Raw genomic sequence first — 27,212 nt, 5'->3', positions numbered from 1 at the left:
ACAGGGAGAAAATATTACGATTGATTCCGTGACAGCAGCACTTGACAAGTTGCCCGTCTCGTTGATTAGGAGGGAGAAGGGAACGGAAGGTTGAAGTTTAGTAGCCCGCCATGTTTTTCACCAAGTGGGGTGTGTAGAAGAGGCCGGGGTGAAAAATCATCTCTCGAGGCATGCAGGTATGTCAAAGATTATTGAATTTTTCTTATTATTTAAATATTAGAAAGTATTAAGTTCATGATAGACAATGTTTCTAAGCGTTACGTGTTGCTATTTATTTTATTTCGTAACGTCATACACACTGAGCTCCGTTCTTGGCGGACCTATGACTCAGGGGAAATGCATAGCGCAATCGGCAAGGTTATTTGCATTACCCGACCAATGTCTCTGCCAACAATATGTACATGTATATATTAGTCCATTATTTGCTTAAATTCAGATTCTAAATGTCGATCCAGCATTGCAAGGAACATCATTTTAGGGGTACCACTACTTATTACCACAAATCTCGTTATCTATTTCATGTTCTTCCGACCTATCTATGTGTTTCAACGGCGGATATCTTCAAAATTTGTAACTATATCATGTGTACGTTTCTAATGTTCAAAATTCGTAAGAATAATATACATTGATTTCAACATAGATCACTTAAAAAGTGGTATATTATTATTGTAATAGTGTCAAAATATTTTACGATTAGGCAAAGAAACTATAAATTTATATGATTTTCATAATATTACATATGATAATGTAAAGGATGTATAAATAATTGTATATAGGAATGTCAGGTATTTTTTGTGTCCCTTGATTTTGAAATTGACCTTGTTGTTGGTAAATTTCTGATTTAAATTTGTGACTTGTGCTAAAGTAATAAGATTTAATGACAAACATTAAACAGTATCAATCATAAATCAAGTTTAAATTTCAGTGTCAAAATGGGAAGGAGACTATACTTGTTATCCTTCGCTAAGACCTGCCAGCCTCGCCTTATCAAGATATCCACCACCTATGTACAAGAACCTAATAACATTTAATCAACATAACTAAGACTAAAAGGAACATTCTTACTAATTGCGAAGAAGAAACTTGTAACTGAATTCGTAAAATTAAGAGTAAGAAGAGAAAAGAAAACAAATATACGGTAAACTTGATAGTCACAAGGTGGTGGATTAAATAGAATTGAAACATTAAAGGACAATAATATTAAACTGTAATATTGCACTGTAAATAAGTAAGTCGGAATGATATAAAATTTATATTATAACTTTCATATCATATATATATATATATATATATATATATATATATATATATTATTTCTTTTATAATAAATAATTTATCTTGGATTATTTTTTTTATAGGAAAGAAGATGATCACCCTGGTGGCAGTGGAGTTTGTGAGAGTTCCTGAGTGTAGGTGGAAATTTATCAAGAGGGAATGAGGAATCCGGCATTGCATTTGGTCGGGATAGCGGCGTCCCCTGGAGGAGACGAGGTCTTTGGTACAAGGGCCGAGGAGGAGTTGCGCCAGTGGCTTGAGACACGCTTGGACGCATTGGGGATTGACCCGGTTGCGTACTCGCGTTTTGTGCTCAGCCTATTGCGCCGCCCCGACTCGGCCCTAAGTCCTCCAGAAGAGGCAGTAAGCGTTAATAAAAGTACAGGACGTCGCATTCGTCCCCGGCCTAAAGCAAAACTGCCACCTCAAGGAGAGAGGGAGCAAAGACGAGCTGTTGTGCAATGTCTTAAAAGTGCTGCCGATAACGTAAGAAAAATTCAATTACATATTAATATTATGCTATCTAAGTAATAGAAATGAATGTTCTTATTTAAAAAATTATTATCAATATCTAGAAATGTGGAGTGGAAACGTTAGTTGATGAACTGTGCACGAAATTAAGAGATTTGGAAGGAGGAGGTTCACACGATGAAAAAGAAGAATCCAAAAAGTTAGATAGCGAATCTAAAACAAACCTGGAAGTTCTTACTCCACGCGACAGGGCTCTCAGATACTACGCAGCATTTCCTGCCTTACAACCTACAAGCCTCAAAAAATTTTCTCAAAGGAAGGATAAGATCTTTGGGAATAATAACAATAATAACAACACAGATAGTAGTATCAATTATAACAATAATAAGAACAACAATAAGGCTCGCAATAAGAAAACAAAAATGCCAATTGTATGTATACTATGAATTTTCATTTATTTTCATTGATAATTTTCCCATCTCTTCATATTTATGCTAACGACGGAATAATTATTTTTTTTTTTTTCTTTTTTTTCCTAGACTATTGAGACTCAAAGAAGGGAGGATAAAGAGAGCTTTGGATTTGCTAAATCTATGGAAAGAGAAAGAGAAAAGGAACGTGAATTAGAATTAGATCAATTGAGATTAGCACAGTTGCAAGCAAAATTTGACGAAAGTTTAGAAGCACTTTGGGATTCAGGACCTGGCAATGCACAAGATACAGCTTCTATCTGGGCAGCACCTACTCTTTCTATTCCTTCTGGACCCCTTTGGCCCACGGATACTACCGATATAACTTTTACTTTATCCACTGCAGATAATGGTTATGCTACTGATACACCATATCAAGAATGTATTGTTGACGACTCACCGCTTATTCCATGGGATATCGATTTAATCAGCATTGAAGATTATGCAGAGGAATGTAGTAACAAAAATAAATCAGGTTAGATATTATTAAAATATACAGTTTAATTCCGTATAAGGAATTTAGCGAAATTATTTCAAAGATATATTTATTTTTACACATTATTGTAGAAGGCAATATAAACTGGTCAGATACGGTTATGGATGGACCTTGGTGTTGGAAAGGACTTGGTAGTAATTTGACTACCTTAAACCATAGTCCTCAGACAGGTAGTTGCTTCTTTCCAGTTGCACCACGTAAGACTCCCATTGGAACACGAAAAGAATCTCGTTCAAATCTGAAGGTACATAGCCTTCCTGAACCGGACGAGGATTTACTCACTTCAGCCAGGACACATTTTCGTCCTATAAAAGACGATGGTAATTGGGCCGATGGGACTACTTTTCCAGTAAATAATGCTTTAGAACGGGTTGCATATAGGAGATCTGAATCAGGAAATTTGTTGTATCTACCTGGTGGAGAGAGCCCTTACATGGAATATCGGGAAAGTAACTCGCCGATTCCTTCTGCATCTTCGAATTTAACGTTGAAATTCCGGGTGCGTCAATGCGACAAATGCGTTCAAACCGAGCCCATACGGTCTCCGATAAAACGCCGAATTCTCTCCGAACAGGATCATTTTCACTATTCTCCGGTCGAATCTGAAGAAACCATTGCTCATGAACAAGAAAAGATAGAAAAAGATTACTTTTCTTTGAGTCAGCTGGGCTGGGTACAAAATAATGTACCTCTGCACAACGATCGTAAAAGGTAATAAGATTTTCAAAAACTATAATATTATAGATATTTTATTACATATATGTAATTTTTATTTTCTATTATTTATATTAAATATCAACAAATATATAAAAAAAATCTTTGTATCATCGTATATGTCGTATTTGCGAAAATTACAATGATCTCGAGCTAATGTTTAAGAAACCTAGATATGTAACATTTTTAACTATGATCCTTTTTGTAATATTCTCTTCCGCTTTATCTGTATTCGGCTATTTATACAGACAGACTTTTTTTCTCTGTATGGTCTAATGACAGTTAGCTAATTATAAAACAAGTTATGAAACTTGAATAGGTCACGTACAGATTATTGTTCTGACGTGTTATTTATTTTTCTTTTTTTTTTTTAATCGAAAAAGAGGCTCAACTGAATATGGTTAATAAAATGTATTTAATGTAATTAATAATCTAGTAATAATGAAAAAAGTAATCCAGTTGTATTCACCCTTATAATATGTACGTGAATATGTTACTTTTAATGATTGATATCTGATAACACATATTTTCTTTTTTTTTTCTGATAGAAGGCACAGTAGCAGCTTTGGATGCCAGCCACTGACGATTTTACGTCCTTTGACCTTGTGAACTGGATAATAGAAGCTGCTAATATGTTATGTAACCGGAGACTTCAGATTTAGATATACTTTTTTCAAGATGAAGACAAAAAGGTGTGAGACAATGGATCCTCTTGGCATGTGGAATTTGTTATGCATGTATCCAAGAAGGCACGATTAATATCCCATTGTCATTTGTACGGATCAGCTAATTGAAAGAAGTGTTAAACGAAAGAGAATGGCAAAATGAATATTAAATGTTCATTTAGATAATTATTATTAACCCTTTGACGAATAAAAAGAAAAGGAACAAAACAAAAAAAAGCGTATATCTTACACCGCGTTTGACGATGATAAAACGAGATGTAGCGATTTTCAAGTTTTCATTTGTAGCTTGTCAATCATTTTATGTGAATTTTGAATGAAAATTAGCTTCTTGATTTTGATAGCCACTTTAGCAAAGTTTTATTTCTCACCCACTATGCAGCTCTTGTGTGTTTATTCGATATGTATAAGAAGGTAGATGTGTAAAAAATTGAAAATCTGAAAGAAATTACAAAAAAGATAAAGAAAGAAAAACACAAAAAAAAGAAAAAAAAAAAAAAAAGACAGTGGAGTACTTATGCAAATACTGCACAACATCAAAACTTGGTATAAAAGCATAAAAGTGCTGTTCTATTTTCTTGTTGTTTTCCATAATTATTAATGAATTATCTTAATGGTATTTTCCCTAATTATAATTTAACTCCTCCGAAGATTAATCTCCTTATGCTCCAAACGTCCCCTTATCCTACGCTTTTCCTGTACTCCCTACAAAGAAATTGGATATCAAAGAATGTACATGTACGAAAGTGTAATACGAAAATATGCATACATCGTTGAATGTATGTAAACAATGCAAGAAATGTTATTGAAGAATGATTATACTGTTGTGCAAAAAAAAAAAAAATACGACGAAGGTAACATGGAAGAAAGATGTGTAACTTATGAACGATGTCGTGTAAAGAATGTGATTTAAGAGGAACTATGCAACGAGAGAAAAAAGAATATGTATTCTCCATGCGAAATAATGTACGCAAAGGGAGTAACCAAATAAAAGCATTGCAAAGCTCAGAAATTGATTTATTTAATGTTTTTACTTTTCCTTTAAATATTCAATGATAAATTAAAATAAAAGAATATTTTGATGTTCAATTTGTTATCGTAAGAAAATAGTAAGTGCGCATGCGTAATTAGAAGCACGTGTCATTTATACAAAGTAAAACTTTCAATCGAAGATCAAATAGTTTAAAGTAAAAAATGAAGAACAAATTATTTATTCGTTATTTAAAATTAATTGAAGAAGTCAGGATATTACTAATATGAATAAAATACTTGTTCCTACGTAATATTATTCTGATATAACGAACGTAATTACAACTATATAACCAAGAAACTTTGTAAACACAATGGCTGAAAAAAGTGATTTGATCTCCAAAACATTTCAACGTGCCGAAAAACACTTACAAGAAAGATTAAAAGCAGGATACTTACAAAAATATGATCATTATGTGGTACCAGGATATAATCTAAATACATCATTTTGTACAGATGATCAAGATTTGAATAATATTAAGAGACTATATCAAAATTTTCCTTATGAATGTGATTTACCAAAACCATTACTACCTCCTGCTAAATTATCACGTTCTGGTAACGTTATATTAAAATATCTATTAAATCCTACATATATTTTATTAGAATTGTTATAGTTAAATTATTATTATATGTATTTTGAATGTAGTATTGCACGAAGAAGATCCTGTTCTGGAATCTGTTACAGTCAAATCCTATATGAAAGATGATATAAATAGAATTTTAGATTATTATGAAAAACATAAAAAAGGTATATAACATTTACATTATTTTTATATAATTTATATATCAAATTAAAAAAAAACAATATATATATATATATACATATATATATATATATATATATCAATATTTTATAGATCTGGGAACTGTTCATAAAAGGGGAATAAAATGGTCCAAAAATAGTGATACAGCAACCACTGTATTACCTAAGTATGTTGCAGAAATAGCTGAACTTGTTGAATTAGATCCTGATCCTTATTTAAAAGGGGTAAATGCATATTATTAAAAAATATATTAAATTATTATTTTAAGTTACATGTCAATAATTTATATTATTCTATATTATAACAGAATTACAACTGGTATTATACCGGAGGAAGTTTAACTAATGTTATATATGGTGATCAAATTATTTTAATCTACCCTTATGTAGGAGAGTTAGGTATAACTTCTGTAAAATACTTTTAGAACATATACAAAACTTGATTTTTTATTTCAACTATATGTAAATGTTTTCAGTTGCTTCTCCATTAATGCCTATGGAAAATGCATTATGGAAACCAATATTACAAAAGTCAGACAAACTTAATCTTGATGGTACATTATATGAGCTGAGATCCTATGTTATTGATGATCGATGTATGCAAAATTAATTTAAAAGTGTTACGATAATTTATAATATAAAAATTAAATTTTTTTGTACTATTAATTTTTTTTATCTTCGTTAAATATTTTTTGTTTTGTTCCAGGTATAATTTTAGGTAGATACAAAAATCATTGTATATTGTATAAACTTTCTATGTGGGACAATAAAGTAAAATTAATTGAATTCTATAAACAAACTTCCACATTACCATATGTTAGCGTAGAAATGTGTGCTCTTAGTCAAGATTATTTTTGTACAGTAGATGTAAATCGTACAGTATCATTATGGAACATAAATAGAAAGTAAGCATATATCTGAATATAAATAATATATATGTTATCGAAATATTATTTTTTTATATATATATATTTTTTTTTACAGGAAATGCGTTACAAGTCATAAAATATTTAATTCTAAAGTCTTGGATGATAATTGGGGAAGTATTAAATATCAATTATTAGATCCGCATGTATTAATATTTATTGATAGATGCTGTCTTCATCATCTTGACACTAGGGTAATTTTAACAAATATTTGTTTAATGAATTTATATATCTTTCAGTTTAGAATTGTTAACTTAAATTTATACACATATCGAAAATTTTATAATAACATGCATTATTATAGATACCTTTTGGTCAACCGTCATTATCACTTTGTCCAAAACAGTATTTGGAACAATGTGAAAGTCTGTCAGTGGAAAAAGATAGTAGACATAGCTCATGCAGATACATAGGGACATATCACAATCTTTTGTTATGTGATAATCGGTCCCCGAAAGAATGTGTAAGACAGAAGTGGACACATCAGTTCAGAAGTGTTCCTCTTTTACTTCCCACCATAAATCGGTTAGTATTAATATAAAAATGACATTGTAAGAATTTGACAATTATTAAACTTGAAATTACAGAAATGAAGAGGAAATTCTTGTTTTATCAAGCCCATTAGCTGGAGAAAGTTCAATGATTTTGAATACATGGACTTCTGAGAATTCTCATTCTTATAATTTACCAATAACTCTACCGAATATAATGGAAACATTGAATGAAGCGCAATTGCAAGGCTTATGTTTAGATCCATACTTGAAAAATAGATTGGAGCTATGTAATGCTGGTTCCACATTATTAAATAATCAGAAAGGAGATGTATTTTTTTTTGTACAAACATCTATAGGTATGAACAAATATTTTTACAAAAAATATTGTTTTCGATTTTGAAATTTGAATTTTGTTATGATACGTTAAAATCATTTGCAGGCGATGTATTTTATCAATGTATTACACACGAAGATATACTTGACAAACATTTTGAAATAAAAGAAAGAACAGTTTCTGCGTTAAATGCTTGGGAACATGCGTTAATGACACAAGATGATCCAATTGCACCTCTCACTATGTCAAGTAAATGTAATATGAAACATGTATATAAAAGTAAATAAATTATCTATTATTACGGTCTAATTAGTGAGTATATATATATTTAAACTTTGTTGAATTGAATTTTAGGCTTTAAAAACAAGCAGTTACAATTAGACAAACATGAAGAAGTAGATGATACTCATGACCAAAATTGGAAAAAATCTATTGAAGAATTAGGCTCCTACGAAGATATTTTAGCGCCAGAACTTTTAGCTGTGTGGGGAATATCTGAGCAGATTTCCATTTCATTGTCAGCAACTCCTCATCAAAAAGTTTTAAATTGGTTAGAAAAGACTAATGATAAAATTGCTTTACCTCCTCTACAAGATGATATAGAGTACACGGATACACCAATAAATTCACAGGAGTTGATAAGTGTATCTCAAAATCCAGATGAAAGACATTTAAATGATAATGATAATGGTAATGGTAATGATAATCTACAAGAATTATTTTTGCCTAGAGTCAAAACAAAATCAATCAAAAGAAAAAAAAAGACTGCAAAGTAATGTTGTAATTTATATCATTATTATGTAAAGTTTATATTTCATCAATATGCTGGTACATAATGATAATGTATTATAATTTGTAAACTGTACATATTTTTAGACATTTTCTATACAATATATACTCGTTGATATTTTTGTATGCTATATACGCAAAAAACAATGTGTATAGTAGATGTAAAATAATGTAAAAGGTACTGATTGTTTATTCATTTTATAATAAAAATTGTACATTTACTATTGGTAAGATCAGTTTGAACGAAATGGTATATTGAATGTAATCTCGTATTTAGTTTTTTCGAAAGTATCTTATATTAGAACACAATTTAAAATGACTAGCGATTTCGTAGAAAAGAAGGAGTCCATCTTGAGGTAAGATGTTTACTATTTTCTTTTTGTGTCTTATTTTCTTCTTCCAATTGTTCCTAAAGTATTTTAATATAAAAGTAAAAAATTAAAGTAAAAGAGAAAATAAATCTGTAATTACTATGATCTATTATTCGTTTCTTATATTAAATTTACCAGTAATTTACGTTGATTATCTCTAAATGCTTTTAATGGATCATCAAATTGTCTATAATAATTCAGAACTTCCCGGACATCTTCTACGTTTGTTAATGATATAGCTAAATAAGACAAAATAATAATTAATATCTTAATCATTAATAATATTAATAATAATCATTAATTTAAATTTTTCAGTACTTTTAAATAATCTTTAGTGCTTTAAAAATGAACATAATTATCTTACTTTTAAGGAATGCTGCTAGGTGATATAAAGTTTTGTCATTATCATCACCTGTCCATCTCTCAAGTTTTAACGTATTTTCAGGATAATATTTAATACTTTCATTATTCCAATCAACTACAATAACCTAATATATAATATTAAGAGTTAACAAGATATATAAAAATTAAGTAAAATTAAACAAAAAATAATAATGGTAAAATTACTTTACTGAGATCACGATTAAGTGCAGCCAAATCTTTAACATGATGGCCATCTGTAAAACGTGTTGCATCTCTGAACAACCTATACATTATATAACCATTAGGATCCAAGGAATCCAAAATAGGAAATAAAACCTGAAATTTTGTTAAGTAAAATTTATACAAACAAATATTAATTAATTAAGTTTACAAATAAATCTAACAATATGTTACCGCTGCTGGTTCAGCTGTATAGATTACAACTTCAAATTGTGGAGGTGCAACAGCTTCTAAGAATTCATCTACATATGGCCTCTTTTTAAATCTCCAACCTGTTTCATACTACAAATTATAAATAAGTTAACTATAAGATTAAAAATAAAGTAATATTTTCTATATTTCCTATTATAGTATTTTAAATGTCTTTTAATTAAAGACTTACAGTCCAATCTGGACATAGAAGAAGATCTTTAACTTCCAGTACCAATGTATACGGAGGTTGAATATAAGGATATTTAAATGGATCGGGAAGCAATTTTGCCCTACTAGGTTCTTGTATAAACTGTAAAAAAAATTGACAAGTAATATTAAAGTGAGGAGTAATAAATATTTTAGTGTTATGTCGTATCCTAAAAAAGATTCAAACCTTTTTATAATAGTTTAATTCTCTTCTAAGTCTTTTATAAATCTTTTCATAATATGGTAAATGATAAAATTCATCTTCTATTATATTTCCATGTTCATCGTAGGTCGGTTTCCCAAGTTCATAGATTATATAGCACAAACCTAAACTCGTCATTGTACCAAAAGCAATCAAACTATATTTTGTTAACCTTTTTGTTCGTTCATGATGCTTTTTCTGTTCTTCCTCCTCTTGTTGTTCTTCTTCTAGCCTTTTCTTCTCTAACAATTCTTGTGCTAACGATTGTGCTGATTTTTCTAACGATTGTATATTCGTTAAACTCTGTGTTATTTTCGGACGATTTGGAGCTGCAAATGAACGGATTAAAATTTTATTATAATAAATTACAACGACATATATCCTGTTACGTAAGTAAACGTAAGGTATCGTTGCATATTTTTTACAATCAAATCATATTCTAATAAATATAAAATGCATTGATAATTACATCGTGTCGTCATTATAAACAAGCATGTAGTATTTAGAGAACGTGTGAGAAAGAAGGTTATGTATTAACGATCGGGTTTACCTTCCGTGGTGTAACAATATTTTTGGACATTTTGAACGAGGGAGGTTCTTGCGACGGATTGTCGGAATATCGAGTAGGCTGTACGACAATTTCCATTGTATACTTTACTTAAACTCCGTAAACTTTTTACAGCAAATGCCATTATTCAAACGAGTCATGGAGCTTTCCGGCTGATGTACGCAAAAATCTCATACTCACACTCCGTGTTATAACACATGCGACCGATACGGTAGACAACTGACTTACCGTATTTGTTTATTAATAAGAAAAACAGAAAAATAAATAAACATAAGTAGACATCAAAATTATTCGTAACTTTTAACGTTGTACATATTGTTTTTTTTTATGTGTGCATAGACGAAATAATAAAAAATAACAAACATTGTACATTTGTAAACATCGACCTATCGATTTAAAATTTGGCAATTGCGAACCATCATATATGACAAATATGATTCTCTTTTCAATCTCATAAGCTTGTAACAATAATTAATGGATATTTATTTTCTTAATAAAATGATTAACATATAGAATATTTTTGCAAGATAAATCATAATATATTATAATCCTAATATTCCATAATATATATAAAGTAGTTCATCATCTTTTGCTCTTAACGTATGCGACTGCAGCGACAGGTACGGACAAAATATGAACTATAAGCGTTATAGGAAAATACTATTACTACATGTGTCTGTTATATCCAAGTATAAGCTTGTTAGGTTGTATCTTTCCCGCGTGTAATCTAATAATTTGATTAGTCAAGACACAAAATTTTGGTATGTAATAAAAAGTAGTATTACATTTGACAAAAGTAAGAAAAAAATCATATGCCATATTATATCTTTTTCTAACTGAAAAGTATTCGTTAATCGTACAAACATTATAATTATTTTTTTTTTCTACTTATTACTTTTACAAATAGTTATAGCGTATTTAACATATAAAAGATAAAAATAATAATAAAATAGTAACAATAGAAGAAGTAATAATAGAAAGAAAATCGCTAATGTATATTTTAAATTCTGAAATATTTGATAGCGAATATGATGGCGAACATAAAAAAAAAAAAGAAAAAAAAATTAGAAAATATAATATTTAACCTGAATAATGTAAATAAGAATAAATGAGAATAATTGCAAATAAATGAGAATAAATGAGAATAAATAAAAATATATAAGAATAATAAAGAGGTATAAGTTTTCAATGGGTTTCTTTAAGAAAATTATTTTTAGAATTCTACTATAATTAATCTATTTATCTATCGAAGTATTATTAGAAATATAAAATGTAAATACTTTAACGTTTGGTTAGAATTAGAGAGAAAAGATTTTGAAAAAGCATTAATAGTACACGCATTACATGATTTATGATGAAATTTTAATATATAACAATTAATACTGGCTCATGTCTTTCAGTATTCATTTATTAACAGATTTGACTTTCGAAGTAAAAGAAAGAAAAAAATTATGTAACTACATTTGGCGGGAATTTACATTAGATGTCTTAAAAGATAATAATTGTCTATTATCGCAATTAAAACGATTGATAAACATTTTCAATGATATTTTTTTTGCGATTAAATGTTAGATTTTATTTTAGTTTTACAATAAAATGTTAATAAAAATTTAATATATTTATTAGCGCGTAATTTATTTAACGTGACGTAATGCGCATGCGTCGCGCGAATCGTTTAACCATTTTCACGATGTAAACGACGCCATTACTGTGTCAGTTAGTACCGTTTAGACACGGTTCCATATCGTCCTCGTTAATTACAGGTAATTACTAGATTTTTATCTAACGTAGATCTTCTTTTTATATATCAATCGATAGTTAAACATGCGATTCTTATGAAGCCGCGTTCATAAGTCGTACCATTATTGCGTTTAAAAGATATTTGGGAAAATAAAATCGGCTTCGTAGATTTTCCATGGAACTATTGCGTCGTACTTTTTATTATATTTTCAAGCTTTATTTTCATAACGTCGATACTTCTCTCATTTTTAAACTACATTCTGATCAATAATTTTATGTTTATAATTGTGATCGATCGATATCTTGCATTATATTTGATTTTCATGTATATTCTCTCTTTCTCTCTTTCTCTTTCACACACACACACACACATACATACACACATACACAACATATAAACAACTTTTAATGTTATCCTGTATCCAATAACAGATCTCATGTTTTTCAGTGATTTCCAAGAATTTTACAAGTTAAAACACCAAAGCATCGGGATAGAATCAGTGTTAGTGCGTCATTCTTTGTGATCCTGAGTGAAGAAGATGTTCGTCGTTCGAAGGATCAACTATAACTATCGGTAAGTAAATTTCTTTTTTTACATATTTCATATATAATTGTGAAAGATGAAAAAACATAACCTGCGAATTTATATAATGTGATCGAAAGCTCGTTATATTACAATTATATATTACAATTATTTTAAGTTTCTCACGCGTTTCCATCATTCTAAAGTTTAAACCAATATACTATTGTACATTAATCCGTGTATATTAATAGCTATAGGTTTAATTGAAAAATTATTGAAATTATTAATTTATAAATTTTCGCGTTTAAAAAGTGAGAGTTTCAATTTTCACACGTTGGCTTGCGAAAGCGATATATAATTCCGGTAATCATCAGAGTTAATTAAAAAACGGTATATATTTATATTACAAAAGATCAACAATCCCGAGGTAACAATTTTAAAATATTGAAATTTGAAATTAAAAATATTTTAATTTCCGCGCGCTTTACAATCTTTGTAATGTTTAAGCGAATGTAATATTTAAATATTTGCTATACTCCGTATATATTATATATTGTTTAAATAATTAGAAAATATAATTAAATAATTAGAAATATTAGTATTTTGAATTATTAAAGTTTTACCATATGGAAAATGTGATTTTCAATTTTTTCATCGAAATGCCAATGGTAACTAAACCGATAACTGTTAAGTCATCGAAAATTTCGTTTTTATCGATATTAGAAATTAAACAGGAATCTACTATTACAGCCACTTTTTCTCACTTGGTAAAACAGGAGGCTATCATTATCGGCAGTTTTACTTGGTCGATAAATAGGAGTATACTATTACCGACATTTCGATTAAATTTGAAATTATATTACCGGACGTTAATTTATTACTCTTTTGAAAATGATTCTTTTTTACTGAGACATCCATCATATCTTTCAGTACTTCTTTGGTTCCGTCAGGGGGATATTTGCAAATTAGCATGGATACTCGAAAAATGCAATGTCATCTGTTGTTTAGACGTGTATATATATATATATACTTAAAATATATTACTTTTGTAATCTTTAGTGGATATTGTTATCTGGTTTTTTTTATCGATAAAAAAAAAAAAAAAAAAGAAAAAATGGAGAAAGAAAAAATTTACAATGATAATTTGAAACTGAATAAAAGTGAAAAGGAATTTGATTTTTAACTATTAAAGGAAAATTTAATTTAAATGAATGAAGCGATATAACCAAAAGTGAGAGGATTCTAGAAAAAATTAATTTTAGTATGTGGTAGAAGTCAGTGTATCATAAAATTCTTCAGGTATTTTAGAGGCGATGCAATATTTACAATTGTTTTTCACAGAAAAATGACGGAAGAGACTTTGTTCATCAAAACCATTTAAGAATTACGCCTGTATTCATTGTTACCATAAAGTATTATAAAACCAGAACTGATGAATAACCTTAAAGGAAATTTTTGTTGTAATTTATTTTACTTTAACTATAGCCGATATTATCGATATTGAATTTCAAAGTTCACGTCACCACAGATGAGGTTTAAGAGCTTTGAGCCTCCATAAGATCCAAAGTTTAATCGGATCTGAAGTTGCCTTTGGTTTTCTTTAGACGGTGTTATCGGTCGTTCGTCTGCGTGAAATAATTCGGAAAAAAGTCAATCTTACTAAGTTACTCTACATGGATTTCGCATTTCATTTGATCATTCTATACAAATTAAGTCGATTATGTATATATACATATCGATATATATTTAAATTATCGATTAATTGGCGTCATCATTAATAATGATTGAAGTATCGAAAGCAGACTTGAGATATTATTTACCGAATATTTAATTCTATATTAATCACATTTATAAAAATGTGATAAAACAACATTAGTACATGCTCTTTATATTGTAATCTATATTCGTAATAATAAATTTTTTGTATTTTTCTTCATATTTCAAGATAATGGGCAAGATAGAATATCATCGAGCTTATTGAATATATACGGTGATACGCGTGGATGTGTAAAATTGGACTACTAGTGAATTATAATATGGATTAAAAAGGGACATTGAGTTAATAAACGTGATCGGATGAGTAGATTTTTCTTGTTTATTAAATATATTTTATATACATTTAATAAACTTTTCCATTCTAACGAATAGAACTTAATTTTTCGAAGAGAGATAATGTAACGCGTTGTTTAGAATTTTGATGTAAGCTCGATCTCGTATCGCGACAGGTAATTTTTATTCCACACTTTTAACTTGTTTTCTCACGCGATACAACCACATTTTGTAGTTGTACGATCATTACGTCGTATAGCTACATAACCTATATCTATTTAACGTAAATTCATCTTCTTCCCTCTTTCTCTCTCTCTTTCTCTTTCTCGTCGTTTGGTACGTTTCAAAATTACTGCCACGTTATCGAAGATTCAGCAGAGAGATAGTCGACTAATCTTCGTGTTTACGAATGCTTAGGTCGACTTAGCTTTCGTGCCACGTACCTAGCGTGCGAGAAACATTTGTATTTAATTCGAATTTCTCTCTCTCTCTCCCTCTCTCTTTCGCTTTCTCTCTTTCTCTTTCTCCTTCTCTCTCTCTCTCTCTCTCTCTCTCTCTCTCTCTCTCTCTCTCTCTCTCTCTCTCTCTCTCTTCGAGCAATGAATATTCGAGCATTTTATAGACGAATATAACATCGTCGTGACCTATCGAAACTAATAATGGACAATACATTATTCCTGTCTCATGTTAAAACTTACTCTTAGAAGAGATAAGATTATTTCGATGATATCTATTAATGAGAATTTCGATTTAACCACAATATCCGTGGTATTCGAATTTGAAATAGAAATTTTTTGTATTTATATAAAATGAAAAAAAAAATAAATAAATAAAAAAAATAAAAAAAAAAAAAAAAAAAAAAGAACTCGTAGTTTTTTTTTCGATAAATAAAAATATCGACTGAAAAAGATAGGCGTTAGACGTATCTATTCGGTCATTTATCGAAACGAGATCAGTGCGGAATGGTGGGGCGACCTCGACACGATCCAGCCAAAGGTCTTCTCTGAGACAATTTAATCAACTTCGGGAAGTTTGCGGGTAGCAGCGGTAGTCGGGTTCAGTGCATGCATTGTATACTAGCCAAGGGAATTTTGTGGACATTGCGCGGTCAACCACTATAATATTAATAGCTTCGGTATGAAATTTGCTTAATCATGACTAACGGGATGACCCAATGGAATCGGCCGACAGTTCGTCGTTGTCCAGCCGCTCGATGTGCCAATCTCCAAAGCGTCGGATTCTCGCCGAGCGCGACCGCGTTAAATTGACGCCAAAATTTGCCGGATTTGTCTCGGACATTAAAGCTCACCATCCCTGTACCTCCCTCCCCCTCCTTCTCTTTCTATTCTCGAAGTACGCGGCAAGTGTTCGTAAATGTCTATAGTTCATTCTATTTTTTTCTATTACTTTTTTGTTGTCTTTCTTTATCTCGACAATTTTTATACTCGATATTAAAATATGTCGAATAGGAATGAGGTTAAAGACAAAGCGAGGATAAGAGAAGAGACAAAGAGAGCAGGCGACAAGGAAGAGAAAGAAGAGAGACAGGATAGGGCTTTCGGTGTGTCAGCTGCCGTTGGGATGGTAATGAGAAGTACCATAACGTTAACGGGCGAACGCATACATTCGAGCAATTACGGTGCTCCGACTAATTTCCGTCCCTAGGCAAACTTGAGGAATTTCAGGGTGGTGAGTACGTGGCTCCCGAGGACGATGCTGCCGAGTGTAAAAGGGGCAAAGCGTGCATTGGGAGGTCGTCGTAGGGCCGTGAAAGGAAGGAAGGGAAGGGTGGGGTTACGAGTGACCATTTCGCTAGATCTCCGCATTTTCCCATTCTCGCGAACACTCACGACCGCGGTCACGTCTATATATGTATATATATATATATATATATATATATATATATATATATATATATATATATATATGTATGTATGTATGTATGTATGTATGTATGTATGTATGTATGTATGTATGTATGTGTATACATACGTATACAGACAAGACGCACGGTCGTCGCGTTTACGGTCGTCGCACGGCAAACGAGGGCTGGTACCAACGCGTTGCCTCACGGAGAAACGAAAGGGTACGAGGCTGAGAGGGATGTTTGTTAAAAGAATTTTCAGCGGCGAACACGCAGCCGGCAGCAGGTATTACGGGCTGGATTAATTCGCAACAAAAATATGTGAAATATTTTCGCCTCGTAGGGGATGGTTTGCTTCGGGGTTTGCTCGAGGGATGAGCAGACGCACGCGTACGAACTGAACGGCAAAAAGCTCGTTCTCGCTTCTCTCTCTCTCTCTCTCTCTCTTTCTCTTTCTCTTTCTCTTTCTCTTTCTCTGTCTCTGCGCACCAATATGTTCTCTCATCTATACATGTATTTATGTATGTACAATATGTATGTTTGTATTATACTCGCATATGTAACACTGACTGACCCGTTCTCAACGCGTGTTTTGCTTTCGGATTGCGCGCCAAGTTTTTCACAATAAATCGTCGTCGTCGGCTCGACGACGACTACGACAAGGGTCAAAGACCGAAGAGGCAAATGCGCTCCGGACGAGCTTCGACCGCTTTGATATCGGACCTCTTAATGATGCTGACGTTACCAAGAGAGCTAGTGAAAGAGAAAAGCTTCTCGCTTCTTTTCCAGTAAGAAAAGTAAAAAAGAGCGATTAATTATACTATCATGTTTTGTTTCTTTATGAATGGTTACGATAAGTTTACTTTTCGTTTTACTTTTCCAAAAAAAATTTCTTTTTTTTCTAATTTGCCAAGAGAAGTGTAATAATGTAACGGGACTTGATTAATGTTTCGTGATATTTCATTAAGATTCGTATTAATTTTTTTTTTTTTTTAGAAACGAATAGATAGGAACAATATAGAATTTATGTTTTACTTTGAAAATATTTCTTAGTCCAATATAAGTTTTTTTCCTTTTATTACAAATTCTTATTTTAATGTTATTTCTTTTGCTTTTTATTTATCGATATCAAATTTATAGCTTATGATTATTAATAATATTCTTTAATGCATTGATGATGCATCGTTAAAGATTTCATTGGGTGTTAATTCATGTGTATAAATCGAGGAAAGTATGATTTTAAGATTTTAAGAACTAGCGATATTTCGAGTCAGACGAACGAGAGGAAGAACGTTCTTTGTGCTGGCATCGTTTATAAATATAGCAACGGTATGTAAATGGAAGATCTGTGGCATCCACGAATCGTTCTCGCACCGGTCTCGTTGCTATTCTCACGTGTCCGGACATCGTTTCGCGTCCAAAGATTCTTCAACTGAATTCCTTCGCAGGTGCTGAGAATAGTCAAGTCATTCAAGATCTTGGCTCGAGTTGAGCCATTCTTCTCCCTCTCTCTTTCTCTTTCCCTCCCTCCCTCTCTCTCTCTCTCTCAGGAGTATTTCTCCTTCCGCCTTTACTTAACTCCAACAGGGAAGTTGTCTATGTACATGGATTAGCGCGTTCACGCGAACAAACGTTTTCCGTTTTCCAATGAATCTTGAATATCTAAGTAAGTGCTTAAATGCATACGTCGTGAAAAATGATGATATCATTTTGTGAAAAAATATATAATTATTGAAAGATATGTAAAAGATTGTTGATGTGTCTTTCTTTTATTTTTATTTATGAATATCTTCTGATATTCCATACTTAGTAAAATGTGTATAAATGATACTCATAATTCTTTTTTCAAATATTAATTTTCCTTACAATACTTTACAAAAGAAAAGGATGGAAAAAAAGAAATGAATCCATTTGTCCGAGTTGGACGACTCGTCGTTTGGGTGCAATCGACTATGTTTTCTCTTTAAAGATAAAACCGGATAAAAAGTTTCTCCTGCAAATCCTCGGTCGTGATTAAACTCAAATTACACGCATCAACGTTGGGAGTAGGGCGTAGGGTGGAGTATGTAGGGGTGCATTCGACGTAATCGAAGTATCGCGTGCAAGCTTTGCTCCCGGAACGATAATTCCATTACGCGAGAGAACAAACGTACTCTCGCTTTCTTTTACTCTCTAACACATAGAAGCCAAAGGTAGGAGGACATTTTTATCGGCGGTGATCTGATATTTTCGCCAATCGAGCGACACAACGAACGAGAGGGTAGGTAAAAGCTTTGCTGCTGCGTGAGATACGCGAGTAATTCTCGTCGCATGGGAAAGCCACGTTCCAACGGGCATAAATATATCGACGAACGCTATTCTACGGACGGCTTCTCCACGACACATCGACAAACAGATCGCGTCGCCGCAATCGGCTTCCAACTACTACTCTCTTCGGCATTTCGCCACCTCCTTCCTACGTATTTTTCCTATGGTCTCTATTTATGTTACCGCATTACTTTACTTGTCGTATTTCGTATCGAAAGACGAGTACAATTCATCGGTTTGGATTTAGGAAGGAATAGTCACGACGTATCTTGCATCCATTCAATATCTTATATTTCGTCGATTTACCCTATTCAAATCGTTTCACGTAAAATTGATCATTTTTTAGTATAACTTATCTGATTTCGTTAAAAGTCAAATTTTTTACTACCATTGAATTTGAATAAATGTATATAAATATATTTGGGATTTGAAATGGAAATTATTTATCATCTACTCAGTTAAATTCAATCTTTTTAAAGGAGAAAACAAATCATATTAATAAAATGGCCACGTCAAATTAACATATCAATATTTAATATTTAAATGTGATCGGCTTTATTGCAATAGCTATAATTCAATGTTATTTGTTAAACAAAAGTGTGATATTAGTAAAAATATTAGAATATATATGAATATAAATTATGTAAGAGGAATAAAAAATATCGTAACTATTTGAGAACATCGAATATGTAATTACGAAACTTTGATTAGATAACTGTAATTATGTTTGAAACATTTTTATTTTCATATGTGTGTAATTAAGTTATATCTTACCGTGGTCGCTAATGGTTTTATAAATTAAAAGGATGGTAAATAAATTAATTAAAATAGAAATAAAGATAAAAAATAAATATACGTAAAATGATGGTGAAAGATATTAAAAGTTTTATTTATATATATATATATTGGAGGAACATTATTATTTAATAATATTTTTCTTCCTTCGTTATGGCCGATTGAAAGATTATAACATATTTGATTTTAAACGAAATTCGAGATCTTACTCGAATAATTATAGATCGATTTCACTTTGAATGATACAATGTAACTTTTAAATTCACTTTTGAAAAGTTATCTGGTAATGGGTGTTATACAAAATTTATTTTCCATCTACGTGAAATGTTAAAAAAAAAAAAAAAAAAAAAAAAAATGACAACGGAGCTTTTTGAACTTGTTGTTTTTTCGTTTTGAAATCTCTAGTGATTCGATACGACAATATTTACCTTTAAAGACAAGTAATTCGATCGTTTACCGCGGCTCTTCTTTGCTCATCGAAGAACCGTTTTATCTCGGCTCTTTTTCGTCTCGAAAGCTCTTGAAAAAAACTGTGCTTGCAGGCAAGACACTCGTTGTTGTCGTTTTTATAGTTACTTGATCTTCAAACGGGACCCACAAACGACGATCCTTTTACGAAGGCGAGCATGCGTTATCGAATGTTTTTCCAAGAATTTATACGGACAAGCTCGCTCGTTTTATCATCTCTTTTAGACTTACCTTATAAATAAAACTTTTAATTGAATGTTAATTAACATTTCCAAGTTAAAGTTACTTGTAAAAAAAGATTTTAATGAAGTATCGCGGTTTAAAAATTTTAACAAAACAAATATGATACGTGAGTGTAAGAATCTGTTAAAAATTAGAGAAAGGATATCATCTAATTATTTCATATGGTGCGATTATCATATTACGAATACCTGTGTACGAATTGTATTTCTAATTTCGATTTTCTCTTCTCATTTTATGAAATTTTTATTATTATTATTATTATTATTATTATTATTATTATTATTATTATTATTATTATTATTATTATTATTATTATTATTATGGATGACTGTTCGGTATCGTCCATCGTTCGATCAAAGCTTTTATCCTCTGCTCCATACTTCCCGCTCTCGAGTTTATCACTGGAATTTAACGATCCTCTTTATCCATGGGACACAATCGTGCACGCATCGCATTGAAGAGAGTCGAATCGAACGAACGAGGTCTCTTCCTTCTTTACGGGCCTCACTTTTTAGAGATCCCATATAAACCCGCTGGAATTGTCAAGCTCGCCAAAGCGAATCCTAGTAATAAAAATCGGCTCTGCGTATCCGTCCATTCACGCACCCTTTCTTTCCTCTTCTTTTTCTCTCTTTCTCTTTGTCTCTCTCTCTCTCTCTCTCTCTCTCTCTTTTTCTTCTATCGGTACCATCATTGCATTCACGAGTGACGATCGATTACAATACGTCACGGACAATACCATTCCGAACAGTGCGAATTTCATTCATTCGTTCGTATCGCACAGGGCGCACGGCAAAAGTCAAACTGCCATGACGCTTTCATATTTTTTCTCTCTCTCTCTCTCTCTCTTTCTCTCTCTCTTTCACTCTCTCTCTCTCTTTCTCTCTTTCTCTCTTTGCGTAAGTCTTGCGTGAATTCCCATCGCATCGCGTCGAACGCAGGTATAAAAAGTTATTCGTTGAGTATTATCGCCGATATGATCCTTCTTCGCCATTGTTTCACGCTTCTCTGCGTATCTCCGAGCCGGATGTCGATTTTACGCGCTAGCTTTTCCAAACTCGCATCGTACCAGCTGGGATTTGGATGCTGTAAGTTTCAACCAGATACGAATCGGCACATTTTTTGTAAACACGTCCAAATACTAGTCTCGCGAAATGCGAATCGATAAAAATCGTAAATAAAGAAAAGTTTTCAAGGCTTTTTTTATCGAGTGTTCAACACTTCAGATTAGTTTATGTTCATCCTTTTCTTTTCTTTTTCTTTTTTTTTCTTTTTTTTCTTCCTTATTTTTGTTCTTATAATTTTTCTATTCATAGACATTTAGACGTATTATGTCTATCATCGAGATAGTAGTTCATTAATTTCTTCTAGCGACGAAGTTTCTCGATTTATAAACCCTAAAGCAACGAATTGATTCGGTAGTTTCTTTTTATTACCCGAGAAGTAGATCTGCCAGTAGCAGTGTCGTTTTCTCGTCTCTTTTTTCGGAGCTAGCTGTCTTAAATATTACGTGGTCTTGGCTGTTGCAGTTGAAGCGATGCTTTACGAGTCTCCTGAGCTTTACACGTACGAAAACATTAAACTCTCGTCCAGGTGGTAACCGCGTAGTCGTAACGTAGCAAATGAAATGTTGCTACTTTTACGAAAGAACGACCACGCTTCTACGGTTAGCAGAAAAGGAAAGGTCAAGAGAGAGAGAGAGAGAGAGAGAGAGAGGGAGAGAGAGAGAGAAAACCTAGAGACAGTCAAAAGACACGTTTAAATTCTTACTGTAAGCTTCGAAGGAGATATATGTATATAATTTTTTTACCATCGAATAATTACTGTAAGAATGAAAATAGCTATTGCAAATATAATGTAGGTAGATAACATTTTTAACGTTATGTCAACTGTAAAGAAAAACTCAGAATATCTATTTATTTATAATAATTAAAAAAAAGTGACGCATTTTACAATATCACTTTTTATGTAATTTTCTTTTCCTTTTTTTTTTTTTACAATTATTAACTGTATACGTAATAAACTTTCGAAGAGATATCTTTAAAATCTTCGTTAATCATTTTCCATTCGTACATATACGTTCAATTTTGATATTGTATACGTTTATATATTAAAATAGAGTTTATCCTGTATACGTATCCACGTTCAACTTTCCAGGATACACGGATATGATAATGTTCGACGAATTCCGCTTGACGTTTACGTTGGATGCGTTTGGCGGCGAATGCTCTTATATGGAACGAATGATAGATATACGAACGCTTGTTAAGCATACGCGAGATACATATGGAGAAATATGGTCGGCCGACGAATAATGCAATATCTACTGAATACTAATCGCACGTTCACCGTGATATATTCGCGCTATATCAAACCTCGCATAACTTTCGTTGGGTAAACGTCGACGAGGAAGACGCGTGACGAGGGATAATTTATTTATCGGGATAATTATTTTAAACTCTCTTTTCCGGAACAACGACGATGACGACGACGACGACGACGATCGAATGAACGAACGAACGAATGAACGAACGAACGAACGAACGAACGAACGAACGAACGAACGAACGAACGAACGAACGAAGTTTCGGAACTATAAAGTAACTTACGTCGTTGTTGTTTTTTATCGTTCCGGTGAAGTAGAAAATTTTCGGACCGAGCCTTTTTGCTCGACGAGTAACAGTGACTGATGGCCCATCATCGCGCACCATTGTGTTCGGAAACGAATGGCCACGTATCTTACTCTCCTTCGGGATAGACGGTGCGACTTTATTCCCATGTACGCGCGCGCACACAATCGCCGTGCTATCGACCCGTCGAACAATTTCTAGCTGAAACCACGTGGTAATAACCTCCAATGCGGTGACACAGTTTTTCGAAAGACGCAAAAAGGAAAAATAATGATACGTGTCGTAGACAGGATTTTGATATATATTTTAGATCTAACGTGGTGTACGACACGACCTATACTTGGGCTAATATAAAAGAAATTTTTATCGATTCGTTGTAACATTTTACATAGTTTGATTTAATGTTGTTGCATTTGGATTATCTGTTTAATAAATGTTTCCATGATTTTTATCCACGGTTATCGTCTAATTTCGTATCTTAATAGTATGCTTATTGGTCGTTAAATCATTTAATTATCTACGTCATCTGTTATCGCGTAATCATCTTGTCAAAAATCTGTATTCCTACTCATCGTGCATTCAAATTATATACGAGCTAAGCGTTCTACGTGCTCCTTTCATTGGTAGAGAGAAAGAGAGGAACCGAGGTACATACACTCTCTACGTGACACTTTCGCGCGGAAAGTGTAAATCATGAAGGCCAAAAAGCCGTACGCTTTCGAGCGCGCACACGGTCGGCCAGATGGATCGTTAAACGCGCTTAATATGCAGGTAATGCGTCGAGACAGCGTACCCACCGCCTGTCCATATTAAATTCTTAGCGGATTCCACGCGTCGCGCTTAATGTCGTTCATTAATCAATGCTTTGTGCGAGCGCCACTAAGTGGGATCCAAATGTTTCGACAAGACGAGCTTATTTTTATTTTCAAGCCCGCTACCCTCATCCTCTCTCTCTCTCTCTCTCTCTCTCTCTCTCTCTCTCTCTGTCTTTCTCGAAGAGTTTCGCCCCCATTGTGCGTTGCGTCGTAACGTTTCACCGATATACAACGTTGCACCAGACACCGGCCGATGCTTGTCCCGGTATATTACCGCCTGAATACATTGTAAGTTATGGGGCCCCATTATATGTAAAGCAGGATGTGTCAGGTCAGCTATACTCGTCCGTTCTCCCGTCCGAGGAGAGCGAAGACGTTCACGTGGGGAACGCCTCGTCATTCTTCGAACGATCGCGTTAACACGACGGAGAAAGGACTTTTCGTCGCGTTAAAAAAAAAATCTAATTTAGAGTTAGGGCTAAGGATAAGGGTATTTGGATATTCAAATCCACAAATTTTCTCCTTAATATCGAATCTTTTTATTCGGCTACGGTCGAAATAGGTCTGTGACGTGAAGAATTATTTGTCAATTATTTGTTTCTTTTTTTTTTTTTTTTTTTTTTTTTTTTTTTTTTTTTTTTTTTTAATCAAAGATCCAATTAAAGGTATCCTTTCGTTTATAATGTATCTGAGAAATGAGAGCTCGCTTTAATGTATACATTTTATTTGGTACCACTGGAGTTATTTTTTTAAAGTAGTGCGCGCTTCATATTCATCAGATATTAAAAGAAAATAGTGGACGCCGCGCGCCTAAAAGTATAATATTCATATCTATGTATATCTCTTTACTTTCTGCGGAGAATATGAAATACGTTTTCCGCATATGTATTATTCAGTCGTTGCTTTTTGTTCGTTTCTCGGTCCGCCATTTTAATTTATATCAAGATAATTTCGTTGCGTAACGACGAAATAACAATTTCTTGTTCCTTCATTTATTTATGATACATTGTTAGCTCGTTAATTATCATGTTTTACTTTTGCTTATCTTTTTATCATCATTTGTCGAATGCATTTATCTAGAGTCATCGATGCATCGTGTACGTGGTAATGTAAGCGAGTTTTAACAGATGCCGCCACATTTTCCTTTCTGTCTTAAAAACATTCGGTGAGGTACCATGAAATTTTTGGTATGATGGATTTGCGAAACTTCATTTTCATTGGGAAATAAATGAATGCAAAATTGTTTAAGTAATTGGAAATATAACACGCACCCATAATAAAAAAAAAAAAAAAATAAAAAAAAAAAAAAAAAAAAAATAAAAAAAAAAATAGAAATATACGAGGTTGATCAGCAAACATCGAGGATTTATTTGCAGTCGAATCATCGATGTACGACGTGTAAACCGTATATATCACTGTGAATCGTTAGGAACCTCGTGCATCGATGTTGTTTGATGTTGGACGTTGCTGCGGTGGTGGCATGCGGCGGAAAGGTTAATAATATCAATCGATACCGCGGGTAGAAATTTTTCATACTCTCTACCTGGTATTTGTGAACGTCTACTGCAGCATGGCTTATTGGTCGAACGTGTACAACTTGTGTGTGTGTGTGTGTGTACACGAGACACGCCAACTGACCATTATGCAGATTTCTAATGATTAGATATATCGGTCCTACCTCGGTAAAATGAATGTAATGTACCTTTGCAGAATTCTACCTTTGGTACGTTCATCCTGCCCCGTTGGTACTTCCCTAATTCGTTATCTTGACTAACGACCTCTTGTCTTTTACTTGAGAGAGAAAGGAGAGATGGTAATTCAATAATAAGTCGAAGAAATTTTCGAAGTTAATTTTGAACAATCCCAAAACAACAAACTTCACTATCATATAGGTTTAATGTATATAAGTAAATTATTCTATTTAAATAGTTTATCAGTCTAGAAATTTAAATAAGATTTCCATTTGAATGGAAAACTTCTTTCTCTCTCATGCGGTATAACTTCGTTAATAAGAAAATTGTTAAGATATCCTAATAATAGTTTTCAATTCTATATGGTCGATATTTAAATATGATCACCTAAGTGACATTTATGAGATAATTTATAACAGGGTACTTAATTTCGTCATTTTCATTGGTTATAGGTACATCAAAGCTTGTTATAAAACGTGAGATATAAATTATTGTATTGCCTTCGTTAGAAAATATTTGAAAATAATAATGACAGGAAAAAGTTAATTCCTTTTTGATAAATTTAGAATAGTCAATATTTTTGACAGTATTAAAGTTTTATTCGATTACGTTTGCCGTGCGGTGGGAAGTACGTGCCAAAGGCTAAAGAGTTAATATTGTTACACAGGTGTTGCCATAACGAGGGTCTTCTCGTGTCTCCTTAATACACAGGTCGTTGGTAACACCAGCCAAGTGGAAAAGCAGCGCGGTGCGATCTCGAAGCGTAACAACGGTAGGAAGACGTCGCTTTACTCTGTTTATGAGTGCAGTAATCTTTAAAGCGGCCTGTTAACCGTGACACCAAAAGAACGTTTCGATGCTGCTAGAAGGCAAGAGCATAAGGAGAACATTTTCACGATCCTTGTCAAGTATATCGCATTCGTAACGATATATTCCTCGCGAAATATATAATATATCTCGTAAGCTTGAAACATTAGTTGTGAAGAATGATCAATGATGAATAAGAAATCGTTCGTTACTTATATTCATCTTTTTCTTGAATTTTTTGCGTGTATATAAAAAAAAAAAAAAAAAAAAAAAAAAAATGGAAAAGAAACATAAATAGAATATCACGACAAATGGAATTTTCAAAATGTTCAACATATGTCTTTTGTCCTTTTTGTCATTAATTTTGATCAGTTGGAAAAGTAGTTTGTAAGACGATGGTACAGTGTCGTGGACCCTTTGATAAAACCTGTGAATGATTCGTCGAATGTTAATGTACCATCACATTAATATTCATGAGTAGCCTATCTCTCGCGCGTCCCAACATTTACAACTGAAACGGATACGTATGAGGCTGAGCGCGCAGGCACCCTGTCTCTATCTCTCTCTATCTCTTTCTCTCTTTCTCTCTCTTTCTCTTTCTTTCTCTCTCTCTCTCGGCTGCATTCCTTGAGAACCGAGTACGGTGACTTCGAGAAGAAACGACGATGCGACCGGCTCGACGCATTCGCT

At 32.5% G+C, this 27,212-nt stretch overlaps 3 protein-coding genes across 14 annotated transcripts in view; 2 read left to right on the top strand and 1 right to left on the bottom strand.

The window, feature by feature from the left end:
- The first annotated feature begins 19 nt into the window (after window positions 1-19).
- Window positions 20-8,506, top strand: LOC124425618. Its single transcript, XM_046966171.1, has 17 exons — window positions 20-176; window positions 926-1,228; window positions 1,359-1,761; window positions 1,851-2,177; window positions 2,286-2,691; window positions 2,784-3,423; window positions 5,437-5,696; window positions 5,788-5,889; window positions 5,999-6,129; window positions 6,213-6,303; window positions 6,381-6,500; window positions 6,611-6,809; window positions 6,889-7,024; window positions 7,135-7,355; window positions 7,418-7,680; window positions 7,764-7,937; window positions 8,013-8,506. The coding sequence occupies exons 3-17, from the start codon at window positions 1,435-1,437 to the stop codon at window positions 8,432-8,434; spliced, it is 3,819 nt and encodes a 1,272-aa protein (XP_046822127.1). The 5' UTR covers window positions 20-176; window positions 926-1,228; window positions 1,359-1,434; the 3' UTR covers window positions 8,435-8,506.
- Window positions 8,432-10,901, bottom strand: LOC124425717 (mitochondrial import inner membrane translocase subunit TIM50-C-like). Of its 2 annotated transcripts, none has more exons than XM_046966455.1 (8): window positions 10,573-10,901; window positions 10,008-10,351; window positions 9,804-9,923; window positions 9,596-9,703; window positions 9,386-9,517; window positions 9,183-9,306; window positions 8,954-9,057; window positions 8,432-8,856 (listed from the first exon to the last, which is right to left on the bottom strand). In XM_046966455.1, exons 1-8 carry the CDS (start codon window positions 10,712-10,714, stop codon window positions 8,767-8,769), a joined length of 1,164 nt encoding a protein of 387 aa, XP_046822411.1. In that variant the 5' UTR covers window positions 10,715-10,901; the 3' UTR covers window positions 8,432-8,766. The 2 variants fall into 2 exon arrangements, with proteins under 2 accessions (XP_046822411.1, XP_046822412.1); XM_046966456.1 differs by having other exon boundaries at window positions 10,492-10,622.
- Window positions 10,902-12,290: 1,389 nt separating this feature from the next.
- The window catches only part of LOC124425507 (latrophilin Cirl-like), a 662,270-nt gene continuing 647,348 nt past the window's right edge, over window positions 12,291-27,212 (top strand). For all 11 annotated transcript variants that reach the window (XM_046965921.1, XM_046965917.1, XM_046965912.1 and 8 more), the window contains exons 1-2: window positions 12,291-12,353; window positions 12,779-12,904. The gene's annotated coding sequence lies outside the window, so the exon portion shown is untranslated. The remainder of the gene's footprint in view (window positions 12,354-12,778; window positions 12,905-27,212) is intronic.

The sequence above is a fragment of the Vespa crabro genome, chromosome 7, assembly GCF_910589235.1.
Source record: "Vespa crabro chromosome 7, iyVesCrab1.2, whole genome shotgun sequence".
Lineage (NCBI taxonomy): Eukaryota > Metazoa > Arthropoda > Insecta > Hymenoptera > Vespidae > Vespa > Vespa crabro.
This window is presented reverse-complemented; position numbering and strand designations above follow the sequence as displayed.